At 47.9% G+C, this 23,593-nt stretch overlaps 1 protein-coding gene across 5 annotated transcripts in view; it reads left to right on the top strand.

Annotated features, from left to right (window-relative positions):
• nab (NGFI-A-binding protein homolog) overlaps positions 1-23,593 on the top strand; it is a 941,120-nt gene that overhangs the window by 844,281 nt on the left and 73,246 nt on the right. For all 5 annotated transcript variants that reach the window (XM_072288146.1, XM_072288148.1, XM_072288145.1 and 2 more), the window contains 2 exons: positions 3,411-3,537; positions 4,979-5,187. In XM_072288146.1, the coding sequence (XP_072144247.1) occupies positions 3,411-3,537; positions 4,979-5,187 (336 nt within the window). The remainder of the gene's footprint in view (positions 1-3,410; positions 3,538-4,978; positions 5,188-23,593) is intronic.

The following is a 23,593-nucleotide window of genomic DNA, read 5'->3' as shown; positions in this document are numbered from 1 at the left end:
GTCCGTCTGTACCGTCGCTCCGCTCGCCGGCGGATTGCACGGAGGCTCTGTATTTCCGAATCAAAATCTGTGTATTTTTCTAATGGCCGAAATGGGCGCATAGCATCCTGCATAGCCTTGGCGATCTCAAATTCTAGTGTGGACGAAATGCCGTCGTGGCATGCGTCTTCCATAAATGATTTAAACACGGACCAATCGATTGTTTGTTTAAAATTTGATGGAACGGATTTGGTGAGGCCTTTTATCTTCAGGTAGGTAGGAATGTGGTCGCTTCCGTGGGTTTCTATGTCTGCGAACCAGTGGACGCAGCGAGTGAGGCATCGCGAAACAAATGCTAAGTCTAAACAACTACTGTACGTCCGGCCGCGCAGAAACGTGGGACTTCCATCATTTAAACAACAAAGTTCATGGTCGCAAGCAAAGGACACGAGGTTCCTTCCTTTGGAATTTATCTTGTTGCTTCCCCAAAGTGAATGATGTGCGTTGAAGTCCCCAACAACAATCCATGGACCAGGTGTCGCATCTATAATGTCACTCAGTCTCTGCCTATCGAAACGACTTGATGGAGAAAGGTAAGCGCCCACTAAAGTAAACGCAAGTTTTTGTTTTTTCACGGTCAAACACACGTACTGATTAGTGTCATGTGACCGCACTGGATGAACAACGTAAGTCAGTTCACACCGTATCTAGATGATCACTTTGCTAATGTCAGTACAAGTCGATGACACATGAGGTTCATAGCCTGAGATCCGGACGGGTTTCTGTAGCTTCGGTTCACAGACGACAACAATGGGGAAGCGATTGGTGAAAACGTAATGGCGAAAATCGCTGCGGGATTTCAGGCCACGGCCATTTCACTGCATAATAGATGCTTCCTTGACTTGTCTGAAGAACGGCTGACGTGGTAGAGCCATTGTGCTTGCTACTCGAGGCTCGCAAGAACCGGATCCAGGCCGTCGAGCACTTGTAGTGCACCTCGAGCAGATGGTGTCTGCATGTCATTTATCAACACGCGAATGACTTTCATTAGAGATTTTGCTATGGCGATCACTTGCTTGTCTTGACCTCGCACATGATCTGTGCCCTCATTGGTTCGTCGGTAGTCCACCGTCGACTTTTGTTGGGCTGGAGGACTTAATGTCGGAAGTGCAGGCCAGCCGTTTGCAGTAGAGGTATTCACTGCGTCATCAGACACCGTGTTGTTACTGTGGGTGAGCGCCTTGGGTGCACCAGCCTCAGGAAGTAGCGTCTGTCTTGCGACGGTATCAGTATTTCTAGTAGACGAGGATCGTCTATGGTGACGGCGGACACTACGCCGTCGCACTTTGGCGGCGGCTTCTCTGTGAGTTGAGTTGTCTCTCACCATTTGTTTTAGGACTTTCCGCTCTGTCTTGTGTCTCGGGCAGTCTTTCGACGATGCTTCATGGGGACCGGAGCAATTGGCACACTTGAGGTGAGTCGCACGGCAAGCATCAGCGCTGTGCTGCTCAGAATATCTTGCGCACACGGTCGAATTTTCGCATATGCCGCTGACATGCCCGATCTTCAAACAATTACGACACTGAAGTGGTCTTGGAACGAACCGTCGCACTGGATGACGATAGAATCCAACTTTCACGTGGGACGGCAAGCTACCTCCCTTGAAAGTTATCCTCACACAGCGTGAATCTCCTAGGCGACGGATTTCAATAATAGATACATCTACTGTGGCCGGTTTGACCAAAATAGGCAGATCGTTGTCGTCGATTGACTCATCGACATCATAAATCACACCTGATATAGTATTGCTCCCCTGTGGTATTATAGTGCGAACATTTATCTTGCCCAGCATTTTCACTGTACTCAAGATATCCAATGCTGCTCTGTTCTTGACGTCAACCGCGAGAATGTTCTTACGGGTGTTAACTCTCATATCCGTGATCTCATTTGGAACAAGACCCTCTAGTGTTACAGATATGGCTTGCCTGTTTAGCCGATTCAGGTTGTCGGTCGGCGTCTCGGGTAAGAAGAGGATGGTATGAGCCGTGTCATGGACCCTTGCTGCCGCCGTCGTTCTTGTTGAAGACGAGGAGGCAGTGACGATTCTCCTCTTTCCTTTTTGCCTCACAACTGTCAAGTAGTCGCCGTCATCCGACAGATCTTCTTCTGAAGCAGAGTAGTTCAGCAAGGTGTCCTCGCTGCCTGTGTCGCTCATCAGGTGATTGCGCTTCCTCGGAGCGCTCGACGCTGTGACGTCGGTCTCCTCCGGTCGTCTAGCTGACTCCGCTTCCATCGCCGAAGGTCTCGGAAGCGGCGCCTCCCGAAAACACTTAACAACATTGAACACGCAACACTGAAGAATATATAAGGCAAAAACATAAGGGGATCTGAGCGCATGGCTTCTTTCTTGTTTAGATATTGTTGGGTTTTCCTTCAACGTACTACTTTCCGTGTATTTGACTTCGTTCCGGTGCTGCAGCCGTGAACGTAACCAAGTTTTGCAATTATCAACCCTTCTTTACAAATGAAAGTGCCGCTGAAACAATGATGACCTGTTAACTATTATCCATCAACCTGAAAGTGTAGTTGCTTTCATTAAAGAACGCAGACTTCTAACTGAAATTAGCATTCATTCTTAGCGTGTCGGAATACCGCATAATGCACTGAGCATGTTTTGTCAGCGTGTGGGAATGTCTCCCCAGAAATAAAGGCGACATAATCACTCCATCTCGGGCTTGCAAAATGTAGCGAAAAGGCAAGCGAATCTGGGTGCCTGGTGGATAACAAACAGTAAACGGCATCTAAAGGACTGGCGCAGCCAGAAAGAAGCAGCACTATTTCCTGAGACAGTAGGGAATTTGAGCATTTCACATTGTGCTACCTTTACGAACCGCGAATCATCCGCACTAAAAATAAAACCAGAAGCAATACAAAAAAATGAGCATCCCATTTTAAAGAGAATACTTGCGATTGCCATCTTTTCGTCTTAAACTCTATTTCAACTTGATGTGTTCTTTTTGTGAATGGGAGAGGTTTTCTTCCTAAATTTGTACATTATGGTTCTTGGCAATTTACATTTAAAACTGTAAGCTCTGCGATGGCGAATAACGTGACATTCATATTTACAACAGGGCCAAAAACACGGACAAGGGATGACACAGGACGACCGCTCGTCCTGTGTCCTCCCTAGTCCTTGTTTTTTGGCGCTGTTTTAAATATTAATGATCCGTACCAACTAGCTCCCACCAAACCCTTTTGAGTAGGGTAAGAATATCGAAGAACATGCGTTTGGTGTGGAAGGTAGTGCTTGCGCGTACGCGGCGTTACTTGCAGGCACATTACGTGTCGTTTCTGTGTCAAGCGTTTCTAACCGTTGAGTCGCATGCGAAAGACTTGCGGGTGCAGCGGGCGGCGTTAACCAGGCTTGGCAGTGCGGACGACCCTTGCAGGAGCCAGTGCTACGCCAAGTTCGAGGACGAGCCGCCGACCAGCAAGCGCGCCCGGTTGGAGCCGCCGCTGGAGAAGGCGCACATCGAGGAGGAGAAGAAGAAGAGACAGGCAAGCCATTCGGTCTCACGGAACGAGCTGCATGGGGGCACGATTCGAGCACCGTCAATATACGGAGTGCTTTTCCTTTAGAACGTACAGCATTTTTAAATGGCAGGTAGCGTAATTGTAGTTCTTGAGCTGGATTTCTCGAATCGGCGCACATTACTCGTATTCCCGTGTATTCCGTCACACACTTTTGGACAGAATGTCGTAGAAACGGGTGTCAAATTCGTACGAATTGGATACGCCTTCATAACACACCGGCTACAATTTGGAAATTTCAATATCTGCAGTAAAGTAAATGAAAACAGAGCAATTAGTGGATTTTTTATTAGCCCAATACGCATTTCGGTTTCTCGTGCAAGTAATGTCCGCCTTTTTTTTTGCTTGAACAATCAAGCTCCCCTTACAGCGATTTCACTTTGGGACCTGTTCCTGTATACAATTCACAGCATGTATCGTTTTACAGTGTGATTGAATCAAATCAACCTCAAACTTGAAAACCTCAATGACTAAAATTTTACCGGCCTTGGTTGTTTACTGGCTATGGTGTTAGGCTGCTAAGCACGAGGTCGTGGGATCGAATCCCGGCCACGGCGGCCGCATTTCAATGTTAAAGAACCCCATGTGCTCCAAATTCCAGTAGTCTCTCACTACGGTGTGCCTCAGAATCACATCGTGGTTTTTGCACATAAAACCACACATTTTTTTTTACTAAACTTATGCTAGCTTCCACAGGTGATTTTTCAAAAGACCTGGATACATCTAACAACAACAACAACAAAAAAAGACAGCCTGTTTCGCATTCACATTTTATGAACGCTATCGGAATACCTACATGTGAAGCGATATTATAATACTAAAAGGCTTCAGCAATTTCCTTAATTTTTGTCGCTTAATCGTAAGGGATGAAGTACCGTGAAGTGCTAGAAGCAGCCATGCTTCGGGCAGTGCGTTGACAAATGCAAGCCTGCTCGAATCGCCTGCAGGGGTATATTGCCATGCACCTGCCTGCAGCATTAAGCTAAAAAAATGAAACCCAAGACAATTTCTAGAAAGCTTCGCAGTTGAAGAAAAAATTTGTCCGGGATTGGAGAACGAACCAGAGCCCACTCAGTCCTTGTCGTCTGCTCTGCTGCTGCTCGCAGGGTATCAGACGAGCTGGAGCAAATGCAGAAACGTCGTGATGTTCTACTCCCAGGGCTAGCAAAGGAAACCGAAAGAAAATGGTGTGCACAGACGCTGCTGCGATAAATTACTCGGCATGATCCGAGGCTTTCCAGTACGTTTTCCCGGGTGTCGAAGTCCATCACATATCCGTAAAATGAAAAGTCTGTAATTTCATGTGAAGCGCTATGCGTGACACGGTGAAATAACAGCAACGTGACAGCGCAAAGTGAGCCTGCGAAAATGTGACAAACATTATAAGCCGTGTGCAACCGTGGTGCAGGAACGCCTGGAAGGCATCTGCGAGCAGCTGCGACTGCTGGGCCGCCAGCAGGAGGAGCTCAAGGCTCGGCTGCAGGCGTCGCGAGACCTGCCGCCCAACGTGGGAGCCGTGCCGCAGCTCCAGTCCCAGCTGGAGCACATCTCCACGCAGCAGATGCAGCTCATCAACGAGCAGAGCGAGCTCTCCAAGCAGCTGCGACGCATCGACAAGTAAGCCTGTCATGCTTGACTTCAAGGCGCACTCGGAAGCATATGCACGATCCAGGTCTGGCCCCGGAGAGCTTGTCCTCCGGATCTGGATCTGGGGAACTGCTACGCTGGATACATAATTATGTCTGTATGGCCTGTTGAGCTGCCATTAGTAGTCCTTTTAATAGCCCAGAATAGCATGCGCAGGCATTTCACATATATTTGAATGAGGACTGACGCTTCATTTTCAAGTTTTATTCTTTTTCTTCGTGATATCAACAGCTATGAATGCAGTGTTCAAGATCAGCAGGCTCGTTTTTCAAACCGGAATTTCATTACTTACTCTACAGAGTTTGGCCTAACTGCTGCTGTCTGGTGGCTGTTGTGTGCTGCTGAGTAAGTCAGTATCCGGCGAATATATTCGTGGATATATATATATATATGTTATCACGTGGTAGTGCCGTATAAAGAACAGAGTAGCAATACTGTGGAAGACGAAACTAACTTTTATTGGGCGAACCTGTGCCCACAAAAACAGTCCACACTTAAACAACGGGGACAACGGCGAACACAGTGGGCGATCGTCAAAATCTGATCAGTGGGTCAAGCGCGTCGCCTTTTATACATCAGTCGTAAAATGTTCCAGAGTAATCGCTGGGACCCGCGTGTCTTCCACAAAGTTCTACACGATTCGTGTCGCGCATAGAAGCAATCAGATTACACAAGCTTTGGTGACAGAAATTGATGGAACTATCGATAACGTTCCAGAAACTTCCGATACATGCAGGCGCGTCCTGCGCTGTGGTATGACATTTGTGAGGTGGTGAAACGTGGTCACCCGATAAAGATAAACATATACACGCGTCAATATATATATATATATATATATATATATATATATATATATATATATATATATATATATATATATATATATATATATATATATATATATATATGTATGTGTGTGTGTGTGTGTGTGTGTATGTGTGTGTGTGTGTGTGTGTGTGTGTGTGTGTGTGTGTGTGTGTGTGTGTGTGTGTGTTGTCGCAGCACTGTGCGACTGAGGCAGAGAAAGAAGAAGTAGAGTGTGCGCGCGTGATCTCGGAGTACTCTGCGCCGGCTGGGCCTGGCCTGTAGCTTCCTCTCGGACCTCCCTTCACCTGTAACTAAACATCATTCGTAACATCTTTGGTGGAGCTGCGGGGTACATCTTGGATGACCCAGCTGGACCAACTGTCCGACGGAGTAGACGCTTGGGCGGTTTACGACCGCAAGCAGCGGACATGGCCGATTCCGGAGAAGGCAATGACGACCCCGCCTGCGGCGAACCAGACTGCAATCACGCAGGGCAGGCTGGCTACTGGACACCGCTGCGAGAGCCACCGACCTTTTCGGGGAAGGCGAACTAAGACGTCGACGACTGGCTTAAACACTACAACAGAGTGAGTCGCCACAATCCCTGGAGCACTACGAAGCAGCTCGATAACGTGGTTTTCTTTCTCGCTGGAACAGCGCTCCTCTTGTTTGAAAACCACGAGAGCGTTCTGACAAGCTGGGATAATTTTGTAGAAGAATTCACTAAGTGCTCCGGGGACCCGATCTCTAAGAAAAAGAAGGCTGAGCAGACGCTTTACCGACGAGCTCAACTACGTGGCGAAATGTGTATAACGTACATAGAGGCTGTTTTGAAATTATGCGGAATCGTCAGCGCTACCATGACAGACGAAGACAAAGTAGGACATCTGCTTAAAGGAATCGCTGAAGATGTTTATAATTTTCTTATAACGAAGGAAGATCTTAATACTCCGTCTGATCTGAAGAAACACTGCCGGGCGTTCTAAGCGCTGCATATGAGAAGGATTGGGCCAAAGTTCGGACGTTTAGACAATGTTACTACTACTGCAAGTGTGTCCGTCCCAACCCACGATGACATCTCCTCGGTGATTCGGCAAGTGTTTAAAGAAGAGCTTGAAAGCCTTAAAGTTGTTGACGACGCTCATGTATCCCATCAGTGTGCATTTGACGATCGTTCTCGTGTGTCACCGGCCACCTGGGCACGGCAGAGTTACCGAGAACCTCGCAGGACCTATGCTGATCGTCCAGAGAGCAGCAACTTGCCACCGCAACCATGTCGGGGACGCCGACAAGATGTACCACAACGATTTGTTCCGCGGGGTCTTCCCTCCTACAACCAGTCTGAGAGTACGTTTCCACCCATAAGACCCATGTCACCGGTGTCACCCGCGACAAGCCGCGACTATCGCATTTGCTACAGCTGCGGTGTGCCTGGACACATTGCTAGGTATTGCCATCGCCGCCAGCAGCGTGCTCCACTGTTTAATTCGTACACATCCCGCGTACCCGCTGACGAGCCCTGGCCGTATCCCAGTTCCTTCCAGCGGCTGCAGCAGGGACGCGCGAACCGCAGTTACTCCACCGTTTCCGATCGCAGCCCCACACCACCACCGACACGACAACGGCGCTCTCCATCGCCTCGTCGTCGCTCGTTGTCACCGCCGCCGCTGGGAAACTAGCTGGTGCGACCGACGGGGGTGAGGCCGCAATATGTTCATTTTCATCAAGACCCCCTTGTGTACGATTGTTTATAAACAAAATGTGTGTTTTAGTTGACAATGTGAGTGATTTTGCTTTAGTTGACACCGGGGCGGCAGTTCCTGTTATGAGCCTGTCTTTCAAAAATCGTCTTGGACAAAAAGTTATGTTTTCTTGGGATCGGAACGCTACCTTTCGCGGAGTTGGCGGGGAAATCTTATGCCCACTTGGGGTCTGTTCTGTTTCATTTAGGATAGGGGACCTGACATTTCGAAGTGAATTCACTGTGCTTGCACTTGCAACGCATGACATTATTTTAGGAATTTATTTCTCGCATGAGTGGGGGCAACTTTGGATTGTGTAACTGGCGCGATTTCTCTTCGCCGCGACGCGCTAACTTCAATGACAGATAGCACCAATGATGCCGCCGACGTTCTCTCCGTGTCGCAAGATGTGTGCTTGCCCCCTCAGACTGCAATGTTTCTGCCTGTCAATACTTCTCGCCCTCGTACAGGTTCTTGTTGTGGTTTAGCCAAGTCCGACTATAACAATGCGCTCAAGAAAAATGTGATAGTCCCTCGCTCCCTCGTTGTCACCACTGATGGCTGTACTCGTTAGTGGACAGTGAACGTTTCAACCCAGTCCATAACATTGCCGCTAGGACTTAAACTGGCAAGTTTTGATGAAGTCAGTGTCGGAACGGTCGAACTGTCAACTGCCGGAAAAAAAAAAAATTCAACCATGATAATTGTGCTGACTTTAAAAGCATGATTAACAAGTCGCTGTCCTCTAGTGAGCAGTGTCTGCTTGAAGGAGTGCTCGCTCGCTACTCCACAGGGTTTAGTTTTGCTCAAGGCCAACGAGCGTCCCATACACCACCGGCGTCTCCTATGCAACACCGCATCCATACAGGCCAAGCAACGCCAATTCGTCGGAAGCCCCATCGCGTTTCATCTTCAGAGAGAAAAGTCATCGCCGAGCAGGTCGAAGAAATGTTACAGAAAGGAGTGATCTTGGAATCATGTTGCCCTTAGACTGCTCCTGTGATCTTTGCCAAGAAAACAGACAACTCATGGAGATTCTGTGTGGACTATCGCCGCCTAAACACCGTCACAAAGAAAAACGTGTACCCCCTACGACGAATAGACGACGCCGTCGACTGCTTCCACTCCGCGCAATAATAATAATAAAAAGAACAATCCCGTGCTCTTTTCCGGGCCTTTCCACTATCCCCAGCGCTCTTCGTGACGTCACCAGGGCGCACCTGAGCATGCCACCAGGAGGAGACGCCGTCGATTGGTCGAACAAGAACCCACGACTTCCGCTCAGTCTGCAAGCGGGTGCGCGCGCTCCCTGCTCGCCCACGCCGCGTTTCTCGCTTGCGCTTGCTTGCGAATCGGTAACGACGGCCCGCAGCGCAGGTGCCAGATCGCCCGCGTTCCGACACAGCCGCGCTTAGCGGTCTGCTTAGCTGCGCGAGTCCGACGGTGTTTCGCGACGGTTAGAGGGTGTGCGGTGCTTGGCTGCAAAAGCGCCGGCTGGAAAAACGAAGCGGCGCGAGACCGGCTTCCTCACGATGACGCCCTGCTCAATGCCATACGTGCGCGCAACGCACGGTCCATAGCCGCCACGGCAGCAGCAGCGGGTAGCCGACGAGCGCGTTCTAGAAAAGCGCGTTGGCGGTGACGTGCGTCACGTGACATTGGAGGACACTCGGTGGGGAGGAGAGATCAGCCGACGAGATCAGCCGAGATCAGCGAAGGAAATTGCGACGCGAAAGAGGGCCGCGTTTCAATCATCAAACGCGTGTAACGCCGCTGTTACCGTTTCGAAAAATTCTCGCGGCTGCGTGTTCGTTGCAGACTCGTGCAGAACTGCGACATCGCAACTAATCTCCGTATTCAGAAATGCAACTTAACTTGAAGCTCATGCTTGACGTGGTATAAATGACGCCTGGTGCGAACGCGCCGAAGACGCTCATTGCGTTTCTTTTGGTGCGTTGACGACAGGCGTCGTTTAAATTAAGTCAAGCATGGGCTTCAAATTAAGATGCATTTCTCAATACGGGGGTAAATTTAGACCTCTGGGTTGAGGTGTAGGGGCCCCTTAAACCGAATCGTACAGCGTGTGACTTCAGGAATTGTTTGGGGCAGGAATGAAGTGTGCCCCGTTTAGTGTGGGCGACCTTCAGTTTCATTTCGCAAATTCTAAAGAAAGGTGTGATATCGCAAGGACTCATAGACGCGGAAGGTTATCACGTGTCATCGGGGCTCATCCACTCGTGCCACTCAAATTTCACACAAGGGTATTCGCCATGTTTGAGGAAAGCGCGTGTCTGCCCCTCGAACACGCTCATCGAAAGATCTGAAGCTGGACTCGCGTGACAGCACGGATCGTCTATTCACAACACCTTGACGAGTAGCGCCAAAAACATGGAACAAGAAAGACACAAGTACGCAGGGCTAGCGCAAACTTTCAACTGCATTCCAGAAACCGTTACAGACGCTTATACATGCACAACATCAACCCGTGCCAAACAAGTTTCACAGAGTATCGTTTTTGCCGTTAACAAGGAAAGTTTGGTAACCTTGTAACTATCAAAGAACTAAGACCAGTGAAATCGCGCTTGTCACTTTAAGACGTGTGCGCGCACTATCTCGAAAGATAACCCTAGCGAAGCAAAACCGGGTGGGAAGAAATGCCGATCAACAGACCCCCGAACTAAAAGTGACACATTCCCAGGAAACCTTTACCAGGAAAGGCACGAATGTAATACACACATACACCACACTCGATGTTTATCGTTTCCAACCATGCAACAAAGTTCCATCTTCGTGAAGGACACTGAAGGCATGCTAACGCGACTTTTTGTGCACCTGCCAATGCAATAAGCCTTATACAATTCCCTTACCAGCCTATCTGCCGCTTTGTTTTTTAATCGTGTTTTTGAACACTGGTGTACGCCCACAGTTCCTGCAATAGATATCTAAATGGCCCCATATTTTGCTGCGCGCCGCCAGATCGTGTCCTCTTGCTCTCTCTCTGAAACAGCGTCCAGTCTGTCCTGTGTAAATCCCTTCGCATGACAAACGGATTTCATAAACCACACCTTTGAGGCACTTCGTTCTTGATGATAACGATCTTGATGGTTCTTGATGAAACGTTCTTGATGAAACAGATGATATGGCGTGTTTCAGAGGCATCTTCTTGTTCTTTGCATGTTATAGTGGCAACACTTGCTTGTATGCAGGGATAGGAAGAAAACTGTAGTGATGCCTTATATATATAGCTATTCGCTACCTTCTTAACATTATGTGAAACCCGGTGCATGTAAGGCACCACACGAAGATGCCTAACGCCTTCTAAGATTTGTTTGCGTCGCTCAAGCCCATTAAGTGGCTGGAAGATACGTTCACTTACGCTTGTAATTAAATGCCAAGGGTAGCCAGCTCTTTCCAAGCGCTTGATCTGTAGCGCAAAACTCGCCTCGAAGTTGTGGAGACACGATTTCTGTAGGGTGAAGCGGCAACACATTGTGACGATTTTGGTTATTTTGGAATGGGTGCTGTCTAATGGAAGTAAAAGCTTCGTCGTTCTGGGTCTATACAGCTAGCAGATATGGTCATTCTTGAAATTCCTCTGTAGATGAAGAAACTGAAGGCAGTTTCTGTCAGGCAACTCGCAAGTGCACTTGAGGCCATCCGCGACACTGAAAATCTTTGCTTCTAAACCTTCAAATATCTTTTAGATACTTTGGCAACTAGAATTTCATACGAAAACCAAGTCGTTTATTCAGCCCACGAGGTCTGTAACATGACTCAAGACCAACGAATCGTGCCACTCGCAGCTCGTCTGCTGCGTATTTGTGTGCGGCTTGATATGGCTTCACAGAGTTGCGTCATGCTCAGCCGCTCACTGATCTACTACAGCGAATCCACTGTGACGGGAAGACAGACGACGGGGCTTCCCTGCCGCCATACGAGCTACTCGACGGTCGAGCGGTAAAGAGGCAGGAAGAGAGCGGTGTGGATCAGAGAGCAGACGGTTACAGCCTGTATTCTAATTGGCCTTAAGAGAGAAAAAAAAAAATGGAGCTGTGCAGGCATGAGTATAACGGTTGGCGCAGGGCAGGGGCAATTGGAGATCGCAGGGAGAGTCCTTCGTCCGGCAGTGGACGTAACTAAGCTGATGATGATGATGATGATGATGATGATGACTGCAGATGCAAACGGGTTCAGAGCTGTGCCGTAAGGGGGTATGCGCAAATCGTACTGAATCGCATGTCGTCATCCTACTCCGCTTCGCTACTGTTTAGGCAACAAAACTTCAGAACTGCGTTTACTTTTCTGGCGCGTTATATTGACAAACGTCGAAGTAATTTCTTCAGAATAGCTTTTCAAGCGTATAGAGCACGTAACATGTACGGGTTGTTTCAGGGGGAGGGTGGAGAGTAAAAAAATGAATGGGGGACTTCCTATAACATCTATTTCTATTACTTACCTTGTTCTACGTCTCTGATCAAAATGTAAAGTAGTAACGTGTCAGTGCTAGTTAATTAGTACCTAATTAGACAACTCGATGAGAAGTACGGTTATCTATGGGAAACTTGGTTGTCAATAATTAGCTTGTTGTAAACTTTTCCATTGATGAATTTGTGGATTAAAATACGTAATGCGTATCTGTGAAGCTTTTGCAGAGATAATACGTTGTTTATATGTAGCAGTCGAGAGACGTTCGGCATGGATGGATGGATGGATGGATGGAAACAACTTTATTTTGAATCCGGCGAATTTGACGACCCGGGCTCAGGTCTCCCATGAGGGGACTTCAAGGCCTTGCCTCGTCGCCGCCTCTCGGGCTTGCTGGACAGCCCACGCTTGTGTTTTGAGGTTGGACCGGCTCAGAGCGGCGGCCCACTTCGACGCAAGAGCCTCCGGAGTTACTGCCATTGTAGCTGATGTAACCCGACACTCCCACAACATGTGTGACAGCGTCGCTCTATTTTCCTGACATAATTTGCAAAGAGCAGTCGGGTATTGCGTGGGGAAAATGTGCTGCAATCACACCGGACTGGGGAATGTTTGTGTTTGCAATTGTCGCCAGATGACTGCCTGGCGACGTTTCAGCATAGGGTGAGGTGGGGGCAGCAACCGCCTGCCTAGCTGGTAGTGCTTGGTGATGTCATTGTACCTGACCAGGCGTTCTCGCGTGTTTTGAACCAGGAGTTCCGAACTCGAAGAGGCGGTCTCCGATTCTGCGCGGCGGGTCAGTTCTCGCGCAGAGCGGTGTGTTACCTCGTTCAAGTTAATGAGGCCTTCATCGGTGGGGGTGGCGACGTGCGCTGGAAACCATATGATCGCGGTGTTATCGAAGTGCTGTCGACCAGCTTCGCTTAGAATCTGGAGAGCTTCGGAGGAAATGCGCCCCCGCGCGTAGTTGCGAACTGCGGATTGTGAGTGGCTAAAAACTACCTCGCAGAGGGGGTCGGTAAGCGCAAGCGCAATCGCTACCTCTTCCGCTGTTTCGGGGTATTCCGTTGCGACACTACACGCGTGCGTAAGCCGGGAGCTAAAGTCTACGACTACCGCCGTGAACCGGTGTCCTCGTGTCTATTCTGCGGCGTCTACAAAGCGCGTAGTCCTCTTTCCACCCAAGGAGCGCAGCAGTGTCTTGGCACGGGCCTGGCGTCGGCCCCGATTAAATTCGGGGTGTTTCGATGTTTCGAGGTATAGGGGCGACAATCAGCGTGTCGCTGAGGTCGGGTGGAATGACCTGTTTCTGACCGTGTTGGACGTGGTAGTTGAAGCCGAGTTTCTGCAGGATGTACCGGCCCGTGGCTGTCAGAGACATGCGTTCGAGTTGAGAGGTTCTTTGCGCATCCACGATTTCCTCAAGCGTGTTGTATACCCCCAGCTGTAGCAGACGAGCAGTGCTTGTGGACTCCGGTAGGCCAAGGGCAATCTTGTAAGTCTTGCGTACAAGGATGTTGATTTTCTACCTTTCAGTGACATTCCAGTTGTAGAAGGCAGCCACATAAGTGATGTGACTGATTGCGAAAGAGTGTATGAGGCGCATGACACTGTCCTCCTTCATGCCCGTGTGCTTGTTTGTAACGCGTTTGATCAGGCGGGTAGCCGCTGTAACGTTGCCTTCGATTTTGCGAATAGCTTCTATGTTTGACCCGTTGGCTGTTATATGCATGCCTAGGATGCCTATCTTCGGGACTCGGGGAATGCAGGAGCCGTCTTGCGTATAGAGGATTATATCGTCACATTGGCGCGATTCGGCTGTAGGCTTGGGCCGGCGGCGCGGGCGGTAGACGAGCAGCTCCGATTTCAGTGGAGATAGTCGGAGGTAGGTTTCGACTGGAGGTAGGTTTCGACTGCAGAGACCGCTGCTTGTAAGGTGCATTTTATCTGACCGTCACTGCCCTTGTTGACCCACAGGGTGATGTCATCTGCACACAAGGCGTGATGGAGGCCATCGATCTCGTCGAGGTAGGCCGGGAGATCCAGCATCACGAGGTTGAAAAGGAGCGGGGATATGACCGATCCTTGAGGAGTGCCGGTGCTTCCTAGTGTATGTTCGTCGGATGTCATGCTGCCGACCGCGAGGGTGACTGTGCGGCGCGACAGGAAGTCTCTGACGTAGTTGTAGCTTCGCTCACCCAAGTTTAGCTTGTTTATGCGGCTCAGGGTTGCTGCATTGTGCTACATTGTCAAATGCCTTTTCCAGATCTAGGCCGAGGATGGCCCGGTCGCCACTAGTTGGGTCATTGATAATCTGGTGGTAGAGCTGGAGCATGACGTCTTGAGTGGAGAGGTGTGACCGGTAGCCCACCATAGTGGGTGGGTAGGCTCCAGTGTCCTCGAGGTGGTGGTTGATGCGGGAGAGGAACGCGTGCTCCATCACCTTGCCAACGCAGGATGTGAGGGAAATGAGCCGCAAGTGATCGAGGCTGGACGGCTTGCCTGGCTTCGGTATCAGGACTGCTTTAGAGCGTTTCCACGCCTCTGGGATGCGACCTGGTCGCCAGCATTTGTTGATGTATGCTGTAAGAGCGGTTATCGAGACATCATCGAGGTTTCTTAGAGTCTTGTTCGTAACCTTGTCGGGACCAGGTGCTGATTTGCCATTAAGGTCGTGGAGAGCTGCGCGGATCTCTGACTCGTGAAATTCTTCATCGAGTGTCACATTTGTCTCTCCAGTGTAATCTCCGTGTTGAACATCGGGCCGTTGAGGGAAGTACTTGGCTAGCAGGCGTGTCACGAGCTGGTGATCACTCGTGGTAGCCTGTTCCTTGTGCAAAAGGCGTTTCAGGTTTGCTCGCTGAGCAGACTTGCTCTGCGTTTCCCCCAAGAGGTGACGAAGGAGACGCCACGTGCTTCCATTGTGGAGCTGCCCATCGACTGCGTTGCAGATGTCATACCACTGTTGGCGGCTTAAGGTCCGGCAATGTTCTTCCAGCTGGCGATTGATATGTGCTATCTTCTTACGAAGCTTTCGGTTGTGCTTTTGCTTCTTCCATCTTGCGTTTAGTGATGTCTTGGCTTCCCAGAGGTGGGCTAGTCGGCTGTCGATCTTGTCAACCTGGACTTCGGGTGCGAGCGTCTGCGTCGCCTTGTTCATGTCGTCGTTGAGCGTCTCCATCCATGCCTCGATGTCATCGATGTTCTCCTCACCTCTCTGTTCAACTCGCTGCTTTCGGAATTTGTCCCAGTCCGTCCATTTGAATAGCTTAGAAAAAGGGGTGTACCCGCCTGAGGAATTGGTGTTTCTATGATCATGTGGTCACTACCGAGATCTTCAAAGGTATTGCGCCACATTGCTTGAGGGATGTTTCGGACCGCCGTCAGGTCTGGTGTCGTGTCCCGTGCCGTAGAGGTGCCCGTGCGGGTCGGCGCCGTGGGATCGGTAATAAGAGTTAATTTGGCATCATGCAGGTCCTGCCACAGGCGTCGACCTTTGGCGGTAGTGTAGCCATAGCCCCAGGCCTCGTTCGGGGCGTTAAAATCTCCCCCCACCAGAAACGGGTTTGCGCCCGCCAAGGCAAGCGCCCCTCGGAACAGAGAGAGGAAACGAGCCCGTGAGTGAGCCGGATTACTATATGCGTTGAGGAGAAATACACTGTGGTTGCGTGTTCTATTGGGAAGGAGCTCTACAAGCATGTTTTCCGCATGTGTACCGCTTACGCTGTGTTCTTGCACTACTATCCCTTTCCGAATTAAAATTGCAAGTCCGCGATCAACGGGAATCGGCGAGGCATTCGCAGTGTAACCAGGAAGCTTTGGTACGGTACCTACTGTTTCTTGTATCATTATGATGTCGGATTTGGGTTGCGCGTGTCGGACGTATTGTTGCAGCAGTGGTTGCTTCTTAGTGAAGCCCCGACAGTTCCACTGCCACACCACGAGCTCGTTAGTGGGGCTGGCCATCCTGGTGCTGTACTTGTGCGTTACCTGAAATAAGGCTAGGGTGAATGACTGTAGGGCCCATGGTGGGCATCATTTCCATGCCTGGGCGAAGGCCTATGTGAGTCTCGATTTTGTCTATATGGGTTTCAACCCTGTCTGTTCGAGCAGTGAGGTTATTGACCGCAACGCCGATGTTGCGGATCCCAGTTTGAATTTCTGAAAGCAGCTTCCTCATTTCTTCTTGTTCTTTCCGCCAGTCATTTATCGTGACATGTGCTTTGCACCAATCGCGTACTGCTGATTCGAGGTTCTCGAGCTGTTGAGACTCGGAACTGGCCGCCGCGCGTTTCTTTGTGGGCGTTCGGCATGGGACTGCTGAACTTTATAATGTGCGGTGCTTGTTTTTGAACAGGCTGCAATAAGTGTAAGTGGGAGGTGTAAGCATTACTCCAGGTCGGTGTGGAATAAATATTTTCACGTAGTGGTGACGGCAGTCGCAGGGACAATGAAGACGGACAAAAGTTCGTCGAAAGAAGACGGTTTATTGGGCTGACTTGCGTCCACAATGCCCTGAGTTACCCGGCGGCGGCGAGGCGACCAGCGTGCTCGGCGGTCGTCGAACAGAATGCCCGCCGCTGTCGTCTGCGCTCAATTTAAAGCGCGTCTCAACTGGGCGCGCCTAGCGTCGCATGGCGGCAGCGCGTCTTGCGTTGCGTCGCGTGGCGGCAGCCTTGAAGAGTGAGCAAGCACTGCATAGATTCGCGGCATTACTCCCCCCTCAAAGAGGCATCGACCCGACGCATAAATAGAAATAATGCCACTAGCAACAAATAAAACGAACCGTGCGAAAATAAAGACAGAGTGTAAAAATCCAGCGTCCTTTAGCGCGTATAATAGGGCTTCAGGCGGACGACATGAACAACTTCTGGTCGTATGCGGCGTCGCTGGGATGCAGTCATGGCGTCAGGGATGACTTCATAATCCAATTCACCTAGCCGACGAAGAACCTTGTATGGGCCGAAATGGCGGCTCAAAAGCTTTTCACTTGCAGTGGTTGCAGTGCTTGCTCACTCTTCAAGTCTGCCGCCACGCGACGCAATATAATATGAATGTTAATAAAAGCATAGTGAAGAGGACTCTTGATGTATTGCTATATGTCTATAGTTCGATGTAAGTTGCTTATGACTACTTTGGATAAATAATTACATTTGCTTTATTTAAAGCTGTTGGCAATACACCTGTCTTAAAAGCTTGTTTCATGATGTGCGAAAAAGCAGAGTAGAAATTATCGGTGCTTGTGTACGCGGTTGACTGCGCATGCGTCACCTGGTGAGGTGAGCGAGTGGGATTGAATGTCACACAATCATCGCTCCAATCGGAAATGTTTGCAAAACGCATTCGCTGTATAAAACGGCTTATCACAGTGGCGGCCCGCAAACAACATATGGGATTACTATACACGCACTAAACCTGCGTAAAATTCGGTTTCTTACGTTCCACTGTTTCCGCGCGTCATTCTCATCCTCTTTAATTTTGCGTTCATAGCAATTTACATTTCCATCCGGGGACGTTTCCTCGAGAGCTCGAGTGTGCCATAGTTATCCTTGTTTTTAATAAGGGCGATCGCTCATTATTGACAAACTGCTAACCCATCTGTGTGCTGCCATTCTTCAGTGATATAATCGAGAAATTAACTGAGCTACGCTTAGCAACTTAACTCAATAAATTTGATATTCTTACGCCTTATCAGTTCACTTTACGATCACCTCATTCTACAGATCTCGCTCTAAAATTTCTCACAGATTACCTAAAAAAGGCTATTCGTGGTGTTAGCTTTCCCTGCTCTAATTTTGTAGATCCAACTAAAGCCTTTGACACTATTAATTACCAGATCCACTTTGTAAATCATAAGCAATGCGGATATCTAGTCCTGCCTTGCTAATAATCCGCAGTTACCTCCATAAGATTAATCAAGTTGTCAGCATTCCCGGTACTTACTGAAAGTAAAAAAAAAAAAAAAAGACTAATGTATAGATTACCGCAAAGATACATTTTGGGCGCGTTTTCGTAGTTGATTTATGTTAACGTTCTGCCTAATATCATCATCTATTGTTTGATGTGGACTGACCATGCTACAGTATTTAACTTTGGTAAAATCATAAACTTCCTAGTAGACGCACTCAGTGCGGATTTCCTTAATATGTTACACGGAAATAAATTCAACATAGCAGAATGTAATGCTACTAAAACTAAATTTATTGTTTTTACATCGCATCATCGATGTTTATCTCCTGTTTCTTCCACTTGCTTGCTACAGTACTCGATCCAGGCCGCCGATAATTGCATGTATTTGGGCGTCAGACTAGATAGAAACTTAAAACTTCATTACCACATTTCACACAGAAAAAAGATATGCTATGGAGGCATTCTCATTCGAGCTTGCGACTTCTTGTCCCGCATTGTATTTTGCATTGATTCTTTTACGTAACAACTGCTGCCTAATTACACGGGGTTATACAGTATTCATCTTCCGCTACTACAAATCGCCCAGAACAGAGCAGTCAAAATAAAAACTCTTAGGTCATGCTACAACAACACCAGACGATTATTAAAAGCCATTAATATCCTTACAGTGTCCGACAAAACTAAATATGATCTTGATTCATACAAGCAGACATTTGGGCGAATCGGTACATGACGTAAATGTACAGCGCGACCTCTACGCAGACCCATCACGTTCCAGCTTTGTGTGTTTCTTCCTGTACTACGGCTTTGTAAAAGTTGCGTTGTTTATTTCCGTCCTGTATAAACTAGATAGCCGGTAATTTAAGCACATCTGCAATTGATTCTCCTTTTCTTTCATTTGGTGTTCTTCACTAGGCAACACTAACAGCGCAAGATATTCCTGCTTACAAGAACCTCATCTTACCCAAAGTACGAACTAACTACGGCAAACGAACTGTTCATTTCAGCGCTTCTTTATTATAAAACCCACTACCATTTATTTTAAAATTAATGATACTACACTCATTTATTACAGAATTCAGAAAGTTCCTTTTGAAGCAGTCCAGTGCTACATAAGAATTTTCACGTTTACTGCGTAATGTGTGTACTTGCATTCTCATTGATAAATGCTGTAGTTTATTATATTACGCGTACTAATCAGACGTGAAGCTATCAAAACATGCTACTCCTGAATTTATTTGCATGTTCATGTTCACATGTTCATATTGTTCGCGTAAACCTGTTGCTGGTTAACCTTTTCGTACAATTGTTTTAATTCATGACCTAGTGTGTTTTTATAATTGTTTGCTTTAAAATTTGTTTTATGCTTTTTTTTACTGTCGCTGCCATAGCCAAGTTTACGTTACGTGTATGCGACGCGCAGGAGATCCCGACTCAACCCCGAACTCCGGGACCTGTCTGTCGAATTCCGTAGTAACTTTACCTATAGCAATATAATATCATTCTGATTTCCGATTTCTTAAGCAATACTGCAAGTACAGTTCTCGCAGCGTAAGAGAAGGTTAAGTGCTTGTTTTATGGCTTGGCCTATAAATAATGCAGTTCAATAGCTTACCGTCAATCCAGTGCATAACAAAGAGCAATGGCTCGCAAACGGCGCCAGGGAAGACCAATGACCAGGAAGGATACATCCGAAAAGAAAACGCCGAAATTCGCAATGAGTAGGCCTCTCGCATCAAAATTCCAAATGCTAGAAAAAAAAAAAGGATGTTTGAAAGCGAACAAAGGTTTCGGCAACTAGAGCAATACTCTAGTAACAGGATACTTGAAAGGCATTCCAGTAACCGGCAGCGAGGGTTTGTCCGCGATTCTCGACAAAATTGGCAGAGCTACAAATGAGTCGACTACGAAGGGTGACGCGGCAGCTTGTCACGGAGCCGAGGAAAAACCTCAACCGAACATCGTCCTGCATCGCGGTGCACAGCGAGCCTTGAGTCAAGGCAAAGAAAGCACGCTTGTCTAGCACAAACATTGGCTTTGCTCAATCTTCTGCCGTGTTGATTAAATAACATTTATGCCCAGAACTTAAAAAATTGCTCGGTATGACCATCGCAATGAAAAAGCAAAAGACCTGGTGCTTTGCGTTGACGAAGGATGGGAAGGTTTTCTTCGCAAGGCAGACAGAATCCTCACGTTCGCTCCGCATGGTCCATGTAGTCAGTGATCTAGAGAAGATTAAGTAGGAATTTTCTCTAACGGGTCTACTGCCTACGTCGCTGTTGCTGAGTGCACGATGGATAGCGCTTATCTCACGCCAAGCGACGTTCGCGTACTGCATGCTGACAATCTAAAAGTGTTGTCTTTTATTCAGCGCAACGCGCATTCGGCACGAAATGAGACAGAACATATTCTTGCTCTGATAACTGAATTTGGTTTTGAGCCTGATGTTCTCATGGTGATAAAAATGTAGAGAAATGATTCTGGTGTTCGCGGGCCCCCTGGTTGCACATCCCATTTCTTGAACCTTTGTTCACGAGTAGGAGGCGGTGTGATACTAATGCTGAATAATAAGCTAACTTTCCGTTTCATGGAACCTTATACTTGTAATGCAGATGATTCTGAATTATTGTATGTACAGTACAATTATATTCTTTTTAATGCTCTTTATCGGCCAGCAGCAGGAAGTGTTCCGTGTTTTATATTTTTCCGGACAATTATCTAACTTCGGTTAACGTTAGTGGCATCAAATTAGTCCTGACAGATGATCTGAGTATGGACCTAATAAAAGATTCTGCGCAAGAAAGGGAATTGAGCAGCACGCTCAAAAATAATTGGTTTCAGAAGCGTAACAAAGTACCCATAAAACTTTTTCAGTGAAGCTGTCTATGGCTACCCTCCGGAAAAATCATGCTGGCGAACACTAATTGCCTTGCTGCAAAGCCAACTTTCTCGCGAATGTTCTGCAGATTTCAAGCTAATGTTACATCTTAATGTTCATTAAAAAAATTATACTGAGAATGGCCGCTGAGACGACTCTAACGTTACGCGGAGATTAATTTATTTGTCGTAATTAGTTCAAGGTGAAGTTGTGAACGTTAGAGAATTTCCGTTTGCGGCTGTAACACTTGTTTTCTCGAAGCTATCCCGCAACAAATTATATGGCAATTAGGCGCCATGACGGCTCTAACATTATGCCGAGTTTCATTTACTTTTCGCAAATACGTAGTTCACAGTGAAGTTGTAAATATTGGGGAATTCTCGTATGCTGTCACTACATGCGGTTCTACGGACATCCCCATGTTTTTGCGCTAGAATCAAACTCTAGTCCTTCCAAGTTTCGTTCAGCTAATTAATGAGGAAGTATTGTAACATTCCACGACAAGCGTGCACAGAACCAAAAGCACGATCGCTTTATTCTTCTTCTTCTTCTTCCGCCCGTTCCCACCAGATCTGTCCTTTGTCATCTGGGCCCACTACACAATCCCAGGCTTTGTTTCATCCATCCGCTGCAAATAAGGGATGACGTGGGCAATGGCTACTGTTTCAATCGCACCGTTTCCCGTCGTGTAGCCGATGTTCTTGAGTAGTCCGTCTTCTGTAGCCAATTTTAGCACTTTAAATGGAGCGACAAGTTTTGTGTTAGGACCGCCATATCCTTTCCGCACCAGAACCACATCGCCTAACGCAATTGCGGGAATATTTGTGTTATGAAGTTTGTCAAGTGCTCTCTTCATCGCTTCCCTGTGCTTCCTTTGCTGTTCTGAACTTTCCTTCGTTTCCTTCAAGTTAAGCTTCTCTGTTACGTAAAGTACATCAGCGAACATTGTTTAACTGCGCGAACAAACGGGCCACAAAGACAGCATGGGACATGGACGGGCACCTGCCTGTCCACTGCTTGGCGTGCACGTGCAAGCCGATCATGAAGGAAGTAAAGATTTTGTGCCGCTGCCGAGATAGCCGAGCCAGAGAGCTACTCGAGGCGTACCATATTAGAAAGAAGCGACAAGACTGTGTCAGTGACACCTCAGTTTATTTACACAACAGTGAGATGAGGTTTATTGACGAGCGTAGGTAGCGCGTTTTGCTTATACAAGGTTTTACTTTTCTTTTGTCTTGCCTGTTTCGCGCACGCGCAGTGGTGTATGGCGGGGGTGTACTTATATGTTGTCGTTGTGGAATAAACATTAGTTGCAAGTCTGCGCCCGTCCATGTCCCATGCTGTCTTTGTGGTCAGTTTGTTCGCGCAGTTAAACAATGTTCACTAATATGTACCAACTCGCCCAACAACAAGTTCTTCTAAACTACGTAAAGTATATCGTCTGCAGACAAATAGGCAGGCTCCTCAAAGGTGGCGTATTGAGGACGGCATCCCAGAGTGCTCGTATGAGATCTATTGTGGTGTGACACAGCTGCTTGTAGACAACACTTCGACCCTCCTGGGAATCCTGGGTACGTACTTATAATTTGTTTTATATCTCGGATAACTCGCTCTGTTAGTCCATTAGCTGATGGATGGTGTAGTGCTGTGAACTTCAAGGTAATGTTTCTGTCTTTGGCCACTCTGCAAATGCCTGACTCTTGAATGAAGGGCCAATTATCGGATACGACACATTTCAATCCTTTAAACATGTCTCTATTGAAGAGAGATATGACAGCATTAGCATTTTCTTTTTCTGGCTTGGCAACTAGGTTCCCATAGCATTCTGCTCAATGCACACTAAAAAGGACAGCGTTTTCTTGATTCCCTCGCTTTTTTCTTCAGTTCAGCGAAATCAACATGTAGGTTTTAAGAGGAAGCTTTAGCTCATGTGCTCCTATCTAAATACATGTAAAAGCAGAATTCATTTTTCTCCGCAACCACTGCTCCAAATTTGTCGAGATTTGTTGCATTTAAAAGAAAAACTTAAGATTTAGTGACTTTTCGTTTCGGATTTCTGATTTAGGTCGTCAATTTTTTATTAAAAATTGGCAGAGAGAGAGAAATAAACTTTATTGTGAGACCAGGCTTCTTGAGCCCAAACGTGGGTGGCCTCCTCAGTCCAGGTAGCCATGGCTCGCTGCCGCCGCCCGAGCCCTGTTCACCAACCGCAGCTGGCTGTCAGGGTCTTGCGTCACCAGCAGAGCCTCCCAGTGGTCTTCCAATTCTTCTTCTGAATCCGCCTCTTTATGCTTGTTATCGCCTGGTGGTGATGATGATGGTGGTGCTTCTCGATTATTCCTGCATCCAAGCACCATATGGCGCAAGGTGTTGGGCGTGTCCGGCGGGCAGAACTTGCAGTCTCGCCCGTAGATGCCCGGGTACATGGCGTGCAGCAGTGTTCCGTGTGGGTAGGTTCTAGCCTGTAGTCTTCTCCAGGTTACTGCTTGGTCCCTACTCATCGTCTTATGCGCGGGCGGGTAGCGACGCCTCTGCTTCCTGTAGTACGCCAACATATCCGAGTACTTCTTGGATATCCGTTCATCATCCTCGTCACAGTCGTTGGTACGTGTTC

This window comes from Dermacentor andersoni, chromosome 5 (genome assembly GCF_023375885.2).
Source record: "Dermacentor andersoni chromosome 5, qqDerAnde1_hic_scaffold, whole genome shotgun sequence".
NCBI classification, from domain to species: domain Eukaryota; kingdom Metazoa; phylum Arthropoda; class Arachnida; order Ixodida; family Ixodidae; genus Dermacentor; species Dermacentor andersoni.
Note: the sequence above shows the minus strand (reverse complement) of the source record. Positions and strands in the feature narration are given on the sequence as shown.